At 41.4% G+C, this 12,699-nt stretch overlaps 1 protein-coding gene across 1 annotated transcript; it reads left to right on the top strand.

Annotated features, from left to right (window-relative positions):
- The first annotated feature begins 7,833 nt into the window (after positions 1-7,833).
- Positions 7,834-8,760, top strand: LOC127694419 (olfactory receptor 1019-like). The gene has a single exon (XM_052195950.1). It carries the CDS (start codon positions 7,834-7,836, stop codon positions 8,758-8,760), a length of 927 nt encoding a protein of 308 aa, XP_052051910.1.
- The last annotated feature ends 3,939 nt before the right edge of the window (positions 8,761-12,699 follow it).

Genomic DNA, 12,699 nt, shown 5'->3' with positions numbered 1-12,699 from the left:
GTCCTTGAAGACTACAATGTTTGGCTCTGATGGCTGTTTTGGGAGTCAAGTGTTTCACCCACACACACCTTCCTTTCCCTTCATGTGATGCTTGCTATTGCTGATGAAACCAGTTCCTGAACATGCCAGAAGCCACCTCATTCCCTGCAGTGGCCTTTCAGCTCCAGAGAATTCTACACCCTCTTCTGGCCTCCATGGGCACTCAAATGGATATGCACTTACTTACATACGGATACCCATATAAATACTAACATTTAAAAATAAAAAAATGTGTCTCCAAATGTTCTAAAAATAATAAAACTGAATGACTTTTTAAGGGAAAATTAAATACCTACATATAGTCTTGAGATAGACAAGCAAAAAATAGTGTCTGCCACCAGAGACTTCTGGTCTGTATTCAGTGACAATGCTGTTACTGGTTGGTGTTCCACTGACCTGCTTTCCAACTACCCAGGCTTATACTACAGGGTGGCTTAGACAGTCATTCACTCTCCTCCTCGTCTCTGTTTGCAGAACATGAATTTAGACACAAGGAGATGGCCAGCCTGCTGGGGCTGCTTGACTCCCGCTTCCCAGACTCTGGAGCTATGGCAGAACTGTAGGAACACTGTGGGTATTGAATGACTGGGAAGTACCTTTGTGGGACAGACTTGTTCTCCTTAACCAAGTCCTGGTTCTCGGCCCCTCTTTTGCTGTGAATACCATACTCCTGTGGGATTTCCACTGGATGTCTTCAACAGGCCAGAAAGGGGAGTGTCCTCTGTCAGTGCTAAACCTCTTCACCATGATTCCCAGATATGATTTTGGGTTTTGAACACTTCAGGAATAACCATTCTCACTGCCAAAGTCACTGTCTCCCAACAGGCTCCACAATGGGATCTTCTTTTCCCACAGAACTTTGTCTCCTGGCTGAAGCCTTTACCAATGTGCATATGTAATGTTGGAATCTGTCCTTCTGTTTACAGTGAAATTCTTAAGTTCCTTTCCAATTACAAATTCACTCAGATCAGTTCATGGGAATGTGGCCTCATCCCATACATGGTCAGGATTGCTCTTTTGCTGTTGTTCTCTGTTTGGTTCTCTTTTCTTTAGTTTATTTTTATTTTATGTGTATGGGTGTTTTGCCTCCTTGTCTGTCCATGCACCATTTTGTGCCTTAGCTCTGTGAATATCAGTAGAGAGTATCAGTTCCTGGAGCTGAAGTTGCAGATGGTTGCGAGGTGCCATGTAAGTGCTTCAGATCAAACAAAGGTCTTCTGGGGGAGCAGCTGATGCTCTGACCCATCTCTCCAGGCTCTTGTTTCTCATTATAAGACTCAGTAAGTAGTCAAGAATGAACATCAGCTCAATTTTCTGCCTCAGATTCCCAAGAGGAGGGGTTATTGTGAGGACTCACAGGGTTTCCTGATCAGAAAGATGGCTGGGCCTTGTGTTTCCATTTGTAACAATCACAGAGCCCCAGCTGAGTATCTGGGGATACTTATTGAACTTTGTTTCTCAAAACTGACATTAGTGTTGGTCACTATGAATCTCAACTCTAACATCTAAAATCTAACATTTAAAATAAATGAAAAGTGACTTTTTTCTCAAAAGACATATGACCATAATTTGTGATTGAACCTTTCCCTCTCTTAGATTATCATGAAGTTATACAGAAATCAATGTGTTTTCCCATGTAGTCAGTCTGACAGAATCCAATCGACTTGGAGAATGTGAAGCACACAATTTATCATCAGTGCCTCCTGGGAGGTGTTGTTTTCTCTGATTCAGGCGAAAGGGGGATGGAGATTCTTTTCTGTACTGTATTTCACAAAAATAAATGTTATTTGTAAATGAGCCAAAGTTTTTTCTTTTAAAAAAAGAAGCATTTTGAAAATTCAAGAAAACATACTGCAGCTTTTAAAAGAAGCATAACTGATATGCAAAAAGTGGAAACCAGAAAGGAAGAAAAACTGGAAAATAATTCTGAAACATTTATAAATTTTATTTCTATATTTATAAATTATAATTCTCTTAATAATGACTTTAAGTATAAATTATCAAAATTTAATTTTAAAAGTTAGAGAAACCATGCCTAATTTCTCATCCCCTAAATCCTAGCATTTTAGAGGCAAGAGCAAGAAGATGTCTATAAATTTAAGAATGGCCTGGTCTACATAGTAAATTCTAGGCTATCCTGAGCTATAATGTAAGACCCTGCCTTAAAAATACAATAGATTACATTTTCAAAGATGCAACTACATTATATCTATCCATTTAAATAAATATAAAGATACACAAAAACTAAAAGTTAAGAAATTGAGGATTGTGAGGACTGTTAAGATGGCTCAGAGGATAAGACCTCCATCCACAGATACACTCACTCACAGATGCAAACATGCATGCATTCATATGTGAACATTACACACACATTCATATGAAACAGAAAAACAGATCAGAGACACAGTGAGACACTAACAGACTCAATTTTCCAGAAAAAACATAGGATACAGATGACCCAAGGTTAATTTCTGATCTCATTTATTGTACTCATTTTTTTCATTTGTGTGGTCTAGTGGAGTATATTAATTTGGATTCCTTACTTATCAAATCTCTGTCCCAGAAGTAAACATTGTCTGATGTTAACCTTTGCTATTCAACACTTAAAGAACTGTATCTCAGGTAGACATACAAACTTTCTACCTCAAACAATTCAAAGACATTTTGTTCTAACTACCCTTCTCACTATCTTCCCCCTTGGAGAAGTGGCACCCATTTTTCAAGGATACATTTTGAATCACAATTTTATGAATTTATACAATGGTTGGGATTAAGGCAGGTTGTTTATTTCATAGACCCATGTGACATGACCCTGAAAAAAAGATGTATCTTGAGCATTCTTTCTGTCCCTCCTGCCCTGCCCTCCTCTTCCAAGACTTTGGTACAGCTCCTTGCATTATGATTGAACATTCTCACACAAGGGCTCTGAGGTGACCTGTTAATCTAAGGATGGTACACAGAATCTGAAGTGCATCACAGAAGCCCACAAGGACTGTGCCTGGTCCTGTGCCAAGATTCAAACGTTAGAAATAGCCTGTTCCATGTGGAAACATCTGTCACTCTAAGGGAAAGTTCTGCTGAGCCACATCTTCACTCACTAGTGTCTTAGTTAAGGTTGCATCATTGTGAAGAGACACCATGACCATGGCAACCCTTTTATAGGAAAACACTTAAGTGAGGCTCTCTCACACTTCTCAGAGGTTTAGCCCATTATCATCCTGGTGGAAAGCATGGTGGCACTCAGGTAGACATGGTGCTGGAGACGGAGCTGAGCGTTCTACAGCTGCATCCTCAGACAGGAAAAGGAGACTGCCATACTAGACCTAGCTTGAGCATAGGAGACTTCAAAGCCCACCTCCAGAGTGACACACTTCCTCCCACAAGGTCACACCTGCTCCAATAAGGCCCCAATAGTGCCACTCCCTATGACCAAGCATCCACACATACGGGGCCATTCCTGTTCAGACCACTGCAACTAGAAACGCTGTCTTCAAACAGGTCATGGTTCATCAGCAGGTGGGCTCCCTCCAAACTCCTGATCTAGAGATGTTGCTGATGAAGGTGTGAGCAACAAGCACCTATGAGCGAGGCCTGAAGAAATTTTTAACTTTATTGATGTGGAGCTGAAACTAAATATACCCATTCTCCTATCTTACACTCTTTTGAACAAATCCATAACTAATTCACGTTATAAAAATGAACACATTCCCACCCTCCACATTGCAGAGCATAACCATGTGGGCTAAATCTGATGCCTCTTCTCACCTCCACCTTATGCATGCACATGGTGTGCATACACATACAATTAAATAATTTTTAAATACTTTTTTAAATTAAGCAAGACATCTTACCTGCATATAAGCTGAAAATGTATCTAAGAGGTAGACATGTCTTATGAAGACACTGGACCTCCATCTCTTTTCCTTAGTGCCTGTTCTCCTCGGGGATGGAGGATTTTTACTCACTATACTTCTCTGAAATGGAAGAAGCCTCTCCACACAGACAGGACAGACTTACAGCATTTGTTTTGTTTTGATTGACATATGCCAAACCCTGGGTACCATATTCATTGCAAACATCATGGCACAGTTTTGGAAATCTGTTCACTTTAAATGCCCACGATCATTCCTGGTCGCTTTTTGTAAAAATTATGTGGTTTAATTATAAAAGTGTCATATCATATTGTCTCAAGATATAAAACTGCTGTAACTAAAGCCATTTGATGGGGTAGGAATAGTCTCTTGAGAAACAATGCTGGAAGAAAGGGTATCCACATGGAAAACAATAAAATTAGACACAAAGCCTCACCTGCATCCAAAAAATAAGCCTGAAAGAATTGGAGTACTAAATATAAGCCTCCAACCTGTAAATATATTGAAAGAAAAACATACAGAAATACTCCAAGTTTTGGGACTAGGGGTGATCAATCACAGGCCAAATCACAGGCAGCTAAGCAAACATGGTCAAGTAAGATTATAGCAAACCAAAAATACCCCACACAGTGAAGGACAGAATCAATGCAAAGAACAAAAGGGAATAAATATTTGTAAATGTTAATGTTAAAAGAAACAATGTTAAAATCTATCCCTAGTGCTGATTTGAGGGTTTTTCATTTATCTAATCACAATGTGTATGTCTTTTGATAAATATCTGTTCAGGTACTTTGACAATACATAATTTATTTCCTTGCTATAGATTGAATTATTTAGATGTCTCAAAATTTATGAATATTCCCTTCTCAAAAATAAAAATACTTGGAAATATATAAAGACATATGTTAGGTATATAGACAATGTACATGAATCTCAAATGTAAAATGTGAGTCAAAAAGCCAGGTGCAAAATTCAGTCTGAGCAGATGGGTAGCTATGGCTGCCTGCTGGGAAGATGACCTCCAGCCTCCATGGAGGGCGTGGATTGGGAGGAGGTAAGAAAGAGAACTGAGCTGCTGCTCATGTAGTGCTGGATCAGAGCTGTGTTTACAGGAACTTCTTGACACAGCTAAACTTCACAGGCCTTTACACTTCAGATTTCCACGTGTTCCCTTTCCTGTTTATGTTTCCACAATGGCCTTGGCAAAACTCAAGAACAAACTGGATCAGAGTAGATTCTATAGAGAAAGCATCAATAATGGAGGAGCATTAAAGTGTGTGCGCGTGCACATGCACAAACACACACACACACACACACACACACCACTTATTTATTTTACTTTCTCTGCCATTAGACAGGATCCTGCTGCATAGCCCAGGCTGGTCTCACACTCATTGTCCCACTGCCCCCTCCCCAGCCCATCAGTGCTGGGCTGTGCTTTCTGCTCCCCAGTCTAGATGCATTGGGACATGTGACAGATTTGGTTGTAAGTGAAAGCGACTGAGCTGGAGGCTTCAGGTGACAAATTATGGCACACACTCACAAACCTGTCATCTAAACCATGCCATCATTGCATCTGTACAGTCAAGACAAGACTGTGGGTGACCAAATATTTGGGATCACAGGTCACAGTAGCAGATACAAGGGTGCACTAGACTTGCTGGATGATTCTATGCACCTTAAGAATCTAGACAAAGGAAATGAGGACTTCAAGGCATTTAATTTCATTTTTCTGGTCTCCATAGCATACAGATATTTGTGTCTTAAAATAAATATCTGTCTCATAGACTCAAGCCTGAGATAATTGTAAATCAAACCATACTTTTATTATATCAACTATTATTTTCATGTGGCCTCAACAAACAATGTTTTAAGTCCCCGAGATATCCCACAGGGACCCTGAGAAGTCTTAGTCCATGGGACCTGGCAGGAACCAAACCAATTCCCAGAGCCAGCTCCCCAGACACAACACTCTCCTTTCCCAGATGGACTGGCAGGTGAACTGTTTCATAATATTTAAGACTTATGAAGGGAATACAACAAATTCATCTGTCCACACCTCCAGCAAGTCCTTGCCAGGGCAGCTGCCTTACTGCCTGAAAGACGTCCTACTGTCCATCTCACCACTTGATGACCTCGGGAAACGACAGTGAGCATCATCCCACCAGGTAAGAGCTGAGGGAGATGAAATCTCCTCTGTGCCTCATTGTAAGATGTGTGTACTATGGATCAAATATCTGGTGTTTCTTTTAAGAAAGGTGAAGGTCTACAAAAGAGGGAAAAAACTCTACAAAAAAGCTAAGCATTTTGTTTCTATCACAACAGCTCTGAATATAATTTCATCACTTTGTCATAGTATATACCATCAACTGGGCACAAGACAAGACGTATGCTTGTGGCTTAGCAGACTTGGTTACAGATTGGAATACCAGCTTCTCTAAAGTTCTGTTTCTAAAGTTGTCCAAGTGTCTTCTATCTAGCTCAGAATATTGGCAGTGGCTTGATGGTATAAGATTGTCAGCCTAGCTACTTCTGAGGCAGAGGCAGGGGCATTGCAAGTTTAAGGCCTTCTTGACCAGAGAATGAACTCAAGGCCAGTTAACTGATGACTAACTCTGTAAGACTTTATCTTAAGCCATCTTCTCAACTGTACTCACAGATGTCAGTGGTTAGCCATCTGAATTTTCAGGATCGTGAGTTGCTTTCTCTGGTTCAAGGCAGCAGATGAAGGACACAGACTCTTGTGTATGTCACAGACCAAGTAGGGCTGGGACTGACTCTGCTGCCAGAGGTGAAACTTGTCTCCAAAAGAGGAAACAAATTGACACAGAAGATCAAACAAATTTGCTGAGCTGGTACAACATACTGCTTTTGGAAATCTTCAGGTCCTAAGAGGGTTCTGCTGAGGAAGTTTCACATCCATGTTAGACATGGATTCCTAAGGGCTGGGGTCACTGGGTAGGTGGTGGTGGGCTGTACAGAGAGCGCCTCACTAGACTGTATCTACATTCAGTCTTTTTGGAGATGTTTGGAGACATGAAGGAGAAAGCAGTGCATCTTCACTTGGAAAACTGAGGGGCAACAGAATGAGAACATAGCCTAGGTGTCTGAAGAGCAGGGGTCAGGGCATCACAGGAGACAAGACGACAAGGAAGAACTCAGACAAGGCAATCTAAGACAACTCCAAGTAGGGCCCACCCTGAGAGGAACACACCGCTATTCCCCTTGAGCTCAAGTAGCTCTCTTGACCCTCTCTAGCACATAGAATTACCCTAAATAAAAGGCACAATGATACTTTGTGAGAGAATTTGAGCTCTTCTCTTCAGACTTAACTCTGTTATATTTTGAAACCTAAGATCTAGATAAATATACAAATCAGAGACAGAGACAGAAACAGAGAGAGACAGAGACAGAGAGAGGGAGAGAGAGAATATATAGATATGCAGAAATAGATATATAAATATATATGAATATAAATATTGATACACAGAGGGACTCAACTACATACATATATATACACATAATTGTAAAAAAAAAAATTCAGTGAATACATGAGACTGCTTCTCACCCTCAAGGCCATGCAAAATTTAAGAGCAAGAAAACTTTGACTGAGTCTCCTCTCCCACTTCCTGTTCCCGATTCAACTCTGTCCTCCTCTCCTTTCTTTTGCTTGTTCTTCTCTCCTCTCCCTCCCTGTATTCACTTTTACCCCTCCTCCTCCTCCTCCTCCTCCCTAATCCAATTCCCCCCTTAATTCATCAAAATGCCATTTTGTTAGGCTGATTCATCATCTTAGTTTTCTGATAAAAGCTATGTCTCTGTAGTCAACATGGACCTGCACACATGACTGGAACCTGCCCGTTGTTTCTCTTCCCTCCCTCAGCTGTGTGTGGCACTGCATCTGAACACATTTTGAGCAGACATGTCCAATCACACAACAGTGACTCACTTCATCCTCAGGGGCTTCTCAGATGTCCCACAGCTGAGATTGGTGGTCATTCTATTTTTCTTGCTCGTTTATACATTTGGCCTCCTGGGGAACCTTTCCATCATCACGGCTGTGATGAGAGACAGTCGGCTCCACTCTCCCATGTACTTCTTCCTGAAGAATTTGTCTTTCCTGGACATGTGCTACACCTCAGCCACCATCCCCAAGGCAGTGGTCATATCCCTCACAGGCTCAGGGGTCGTCTCCTATCTCGAATGTGTAGCACAGCTTTACATGATTTTTACATTTGCATCTACTGAATGCTTTCTGCTCACAGCCATGGCTTATGACCGGTGCCTGGCCATTCTCAGACCACTGCTCTATGGAACCATCATGAGCCAGAAATATTGTTCTGCATTGGTGGTCACTGCCTGGGTAGGTGGGGCCTGCTACTCAGCCTTCCATACATTCAACACTTTCTCCCTCCCCTACTGTGGACCCAATGTGGTTGAACACTTCTTCTGTGACATGCCTCCCGTCATGAGACTCTCCTGTGTTGACTACCATCTCAGTGAGGAGGTGGGATTTGCTGTCAGCAGCTGTATTGTCATGAGTGCCTTCGCCCTCACAGTGGTCTCCTATATTGGCATTGTGGCCACAGTTCTTCGCATCCCCTCAGTGGATGGCAGGTGGAAAGCCTTTTCTACCTGCTCCTCTCACCTCACCACGGTCATTTTGTTTTATGGAACAGGAAGCTTTGTGTACCTGAGGCCTGCCTCTCAGTACTCCCCGACTCTGGGTCGCCTGGCATCTATTTTCTACTCTGTAGTCACACCTTCCTTGAATCCAGTTGTCTATTGTCTGAGGAACAAAGATATGAAGTATGCTCTACAGAAACTTTATTGTGGGAGGAAGAACTGAGTCCTTGAAGACCACAGTGTCTGACTCTGATGGTTGTCAGAGCCAAGTGTTTCATCCACACACACTTTTCCACTCCTGTGATACTTGACATCGCTGAAGAAAGCAGTTCCAGATCATGCTGGAAGTCATCACAGTCCCTGAATTGACCTTTTAGCTCCAGAGAATTCTTCATACTCTTCTGGCCTATATTGGCTCCCAGACCCATGAGCACTCCCTGACATGTAAGATACCCATGTAAACAGTAACAGTGATAGAGTAAAAAATGTGTCTTAGCATGTTCTAAAAATAGTAAAAGTGAATGAGTTGAATCAAGTGAAAAATGTGTTCCTAGATAGATTCTTGAGATAGAAAGACAAGAAAAAAAGAAAAAAAATGTCACCAGGGACCTCTGGTCTGTATTCAGTGACGAAGCTGTTGCTGGTTGGTATTGCACTGACCTGCTTTCCAACTACCCAGGCTTATACTACAGGGTGGCTTAGACAGTCATTCACTCTCCTCCTCGTCTCTGTCTGCAGAACCTGAGTTTAGACACAAGGATATGGCCAGCCAGCAGGGGCTGCTTGACTCCTGCTTCCCAGGCTCTGGAGCTACAGAAGAACTCTTAGGAACACTGGGTTTACTGAGTGACTTGGAAGTACCTTTATGGAAAATACTTGTTCCCCTTAATTAACTCCTGTTTCTCTGCCTATCTTTTGCTGTGCATACCATACTTCTGTTAGATTTCCACTGGATATCTTCAACCAGGCAGAAGAGGGAGTGTCCTATGTCAGTGCTAAGCCTCATCACCATAATTCTCAGATGTGCTTTTTGGGTTTCACACATTTTGGGAACAGCCATTCCCACTGCCAATGTCACTGTCTCCCAACACACTCCACAATGAGATCTTCTTTTCCCACAGAACTTTGTCTCTTGGCTGAAGGCTTTACCAATGTGCATATGTAATGTTGGAGTCTGTCCTTCTGTTTACAGTGAAATTCTTAAGTTTCTTTCCAATTACAAATTCACTCAGATCAGTCCATGGGAATGTGGCCTCATCCCATACATGGTCAGGATTGCTCTTTTGCTGTTGTTCTCTGTTTGGTTCTCTTTTCTTTAGTTTATTTTTATTTTATGTGTATGGGTATTTTGCCTCCTTGTCTGTCCATGCACCATTTTGTGCCTTAGCTCTGTGAATATCAGTAGAGAGTATCAGTTCCTGGAGCTGAAGTTGCAGATGGTTGCGAGGTGCCATGTAAGTGCTTCAGATCAAACAAAGGTCTTCTGGGGGAGCAGCTGATGCTCTGACCCATCTCTCCAGGCTCTTGTTTCTCATTATAAGACTCAGTAAGTAGTCAAGAATGAACATCAGCTCAATTTTCTGCCTCAGATTCCCAAGAGGAGGGGTTATTGTGAGGACTCACAATCCTGATCAGAAAGATGGCTGTGTCCTATTTTATTCATTTGTAAGAATCACAGAGTCCCAGCTCACTATCTTGGGGTATTTATTAAACTTTGATTCTCAAAACTGACATTAGTGTTGGTCACTGTGAATCTCAACTCTAACATCTAAAATTTAACATTTAAAATAAATGAAAACTGACTTACTTCTCAAAAGACATGTGACCATAATTTGTGATTAAACCTTTCCCTCTCTTAGATTATCATCAAGTTATACAGAAATCAGTATGTTTTCCTATTTAGTCAGTCTGACAGAATCCAATCGACATGGAGAATGTGAAGCACACAATTTATCATCAGTGCTTCCTGGGAGGGTATGTTTTCTCTATGCAGGAGGAAGGAACATGGGGATTCCCTTATGTGTCTGTTCTACACAAAAAGTGGTGCTATGGCGTCATTTGAAAATGGGCCTAAGATTTTTTGATTCAAAAAAAGAAGCATTTTGAAAACTCTAAAACATATATTGGAGCTTTTAAAATAAGTGTAACTGATATGCAAAAAAAATGGAAGACAGAACGGGAGAAAAACTAGAAAATACGTCTAAAAGATTTATAAATTTGATCGTTAAATCTAATTCTGTCACTAATAATTTTAAGTATAGATTATCAAAATATACTTTTAAAAGAGTAACCATGCATAATTTCTCATCCCCTAAGTCCTAGCATTTTAGAGGAAAGAGCAAAAAAATGTCTATAAATTTGAGTATAGCCTGATCTACATAGTAAATTCTAGGCCATGCTGGTCTGCAATATAAGACCCTGCCTGAAAAATTCAATAGATTAGATTTCCAAAGATGTAACTATATTATATCTATCCATTTAAATAAATATAAAGATACACACAAACCAAAAGTTAAGAAATTGAGGATTGTGAGGGCTAGCAAGATGGCTCAGAGGGGAAGGCCTCCATCCACAGATACACTCACTCACAGATGCAAACATGCATGCATTCATATGTGCACACCACACACACATACATATGAAACAAAAACAGAACAGAGACACACTGAGATACTGTCAGACTCATTTTTCCAGAAAAAAACATAGGATACAGATGCCCCTGTGCCCATTTCTGATCTAATTTATTGTACTCATTTTTCTTAAATTGTGTGGCCTGGAGGAGCATGTTAATTTAGACTCAATGTTTATCAAATCTCTGTCCCAGAAGCAAACACCTTCTGACTTTAAACTTTGACACGCAACACTTAAAGAACTGTATCTCAAGTAGGCCTACAAGCTTTCCACCTCAAACAAGTGACAAGAAACTTTGTTCTAACTACCCTCCTCACTGTCCTCCCCCTTGTAAAAGTGGCCTCCATCTTTCAAGGATACATTTTATATCACAATTTCACGGTGGGATAAAATGGTTGGGATTCATGCAGGTTATTTATTTCATAGACCCATATGACATGGCCCTGAAACAAAGATGTATCTTGAGCATTCTTTCTTTCCCTCCTGTCCTGCTCTTCCCAGGCTTGGGTACAGCTCCTTGCATTCCCATTGAACCTGTCACAGAAGGGCTCTGAGGTGACCTGTTAATCTAAGGATGGCACTCAGAACCTGAAGTGTATCACAGAAGCCCACAAGGACTGTGCCTGGTCTTGCACCAAGGCTCAAACACTAGAAATAGCCTGTTCCATGAGGAAGCATCTGTCACTCTGAGGGAAAGTTCTGCTGAGCCACATCTTCACTCATGAGTGTCTTAGTCAAGGTTGCCATCACTGAGAAGAGACACCGTGACCATGGCAACTCTTTTATAGGAAAACACTTAAGTGAGGCTCTCTTACACTTCTCAGAGGTTTAGCCCATTATCACCCTGGTGGAAAGCATGGTGGCACTCAGATAGACATGGTGCTGGAGACGGAGCTGAGCGTTCTACAGCTGCATCCTCAGACAGGAAAAGGAGACTGCCACACTAGGCCTAGCTTGAGCATAGGAGACATCAAAGCCCACCTCCACAGTGACACACTTCCTCCCACAAGGTCACACCTGCTCCAATAAGGCCCCAATAGTGCCACCCCCTATGGACAAGCATCCACACATACGGGGGCCATTCCTGTTCAGACCACTGCAACTAGAAACGCTGTCTTCAAACAGGTCAGGGCTCAGCAGCAGGTGGACTCCCTCCAAAATCGTGATCTGGAGATGTTGCTGATGAAGGTGTGACCAACAAGCACCTGTGAGTGAAGGCTGAAGGAATTGTCAACTTTACTCATGTGGAGCTGAAACTAAATATACCCATTCTCCTATCTTACACTCTTTGGATCAAATCCATAATTATGTCACTTTATAAAAATAAACATGTTCCCACCCTCCACATCGCAGACCATAACCATAGGCTAACTCTGATGCCTCTTCTCACCTCCAAGACTTACGCATGTACATGCCGTGTGTACACATACAATTAAATAATTTTTAAATAATTTTTAAAATTCTGCAAGACATCTTATGTACCTATAAGCTGAAAATATATCTAAGAGTAGACGTGTCAGATGAAGTCACT

This window comes from Apodemus sylvaticus, chromosome 10 (genome assembly GCF_947179515.1).
Source record: "Apodemus sylvaticus chromosome 10, mApoSyl1.1, whole genome shotgun sequence".
In the NCBI taxonomy this organism is placed as follows: Eukaryota; Metazoa; Chordata; class Mammalia; order Rodentia; family Muridae; genus Apodemus; species Apodemus sylvaticus.
This window is presented reverse-complemented; position numbering and strand designations above follow the sequence as displayed.

Coding starts and splice junctions, on each gene's coding strand:
- LOC127694419 (XM_052195950.1), top strand. CDS start 7,834: ATGTCCAATCACACAACAGTGACTCACTTCATCCTCAGGGGCTTCTCA.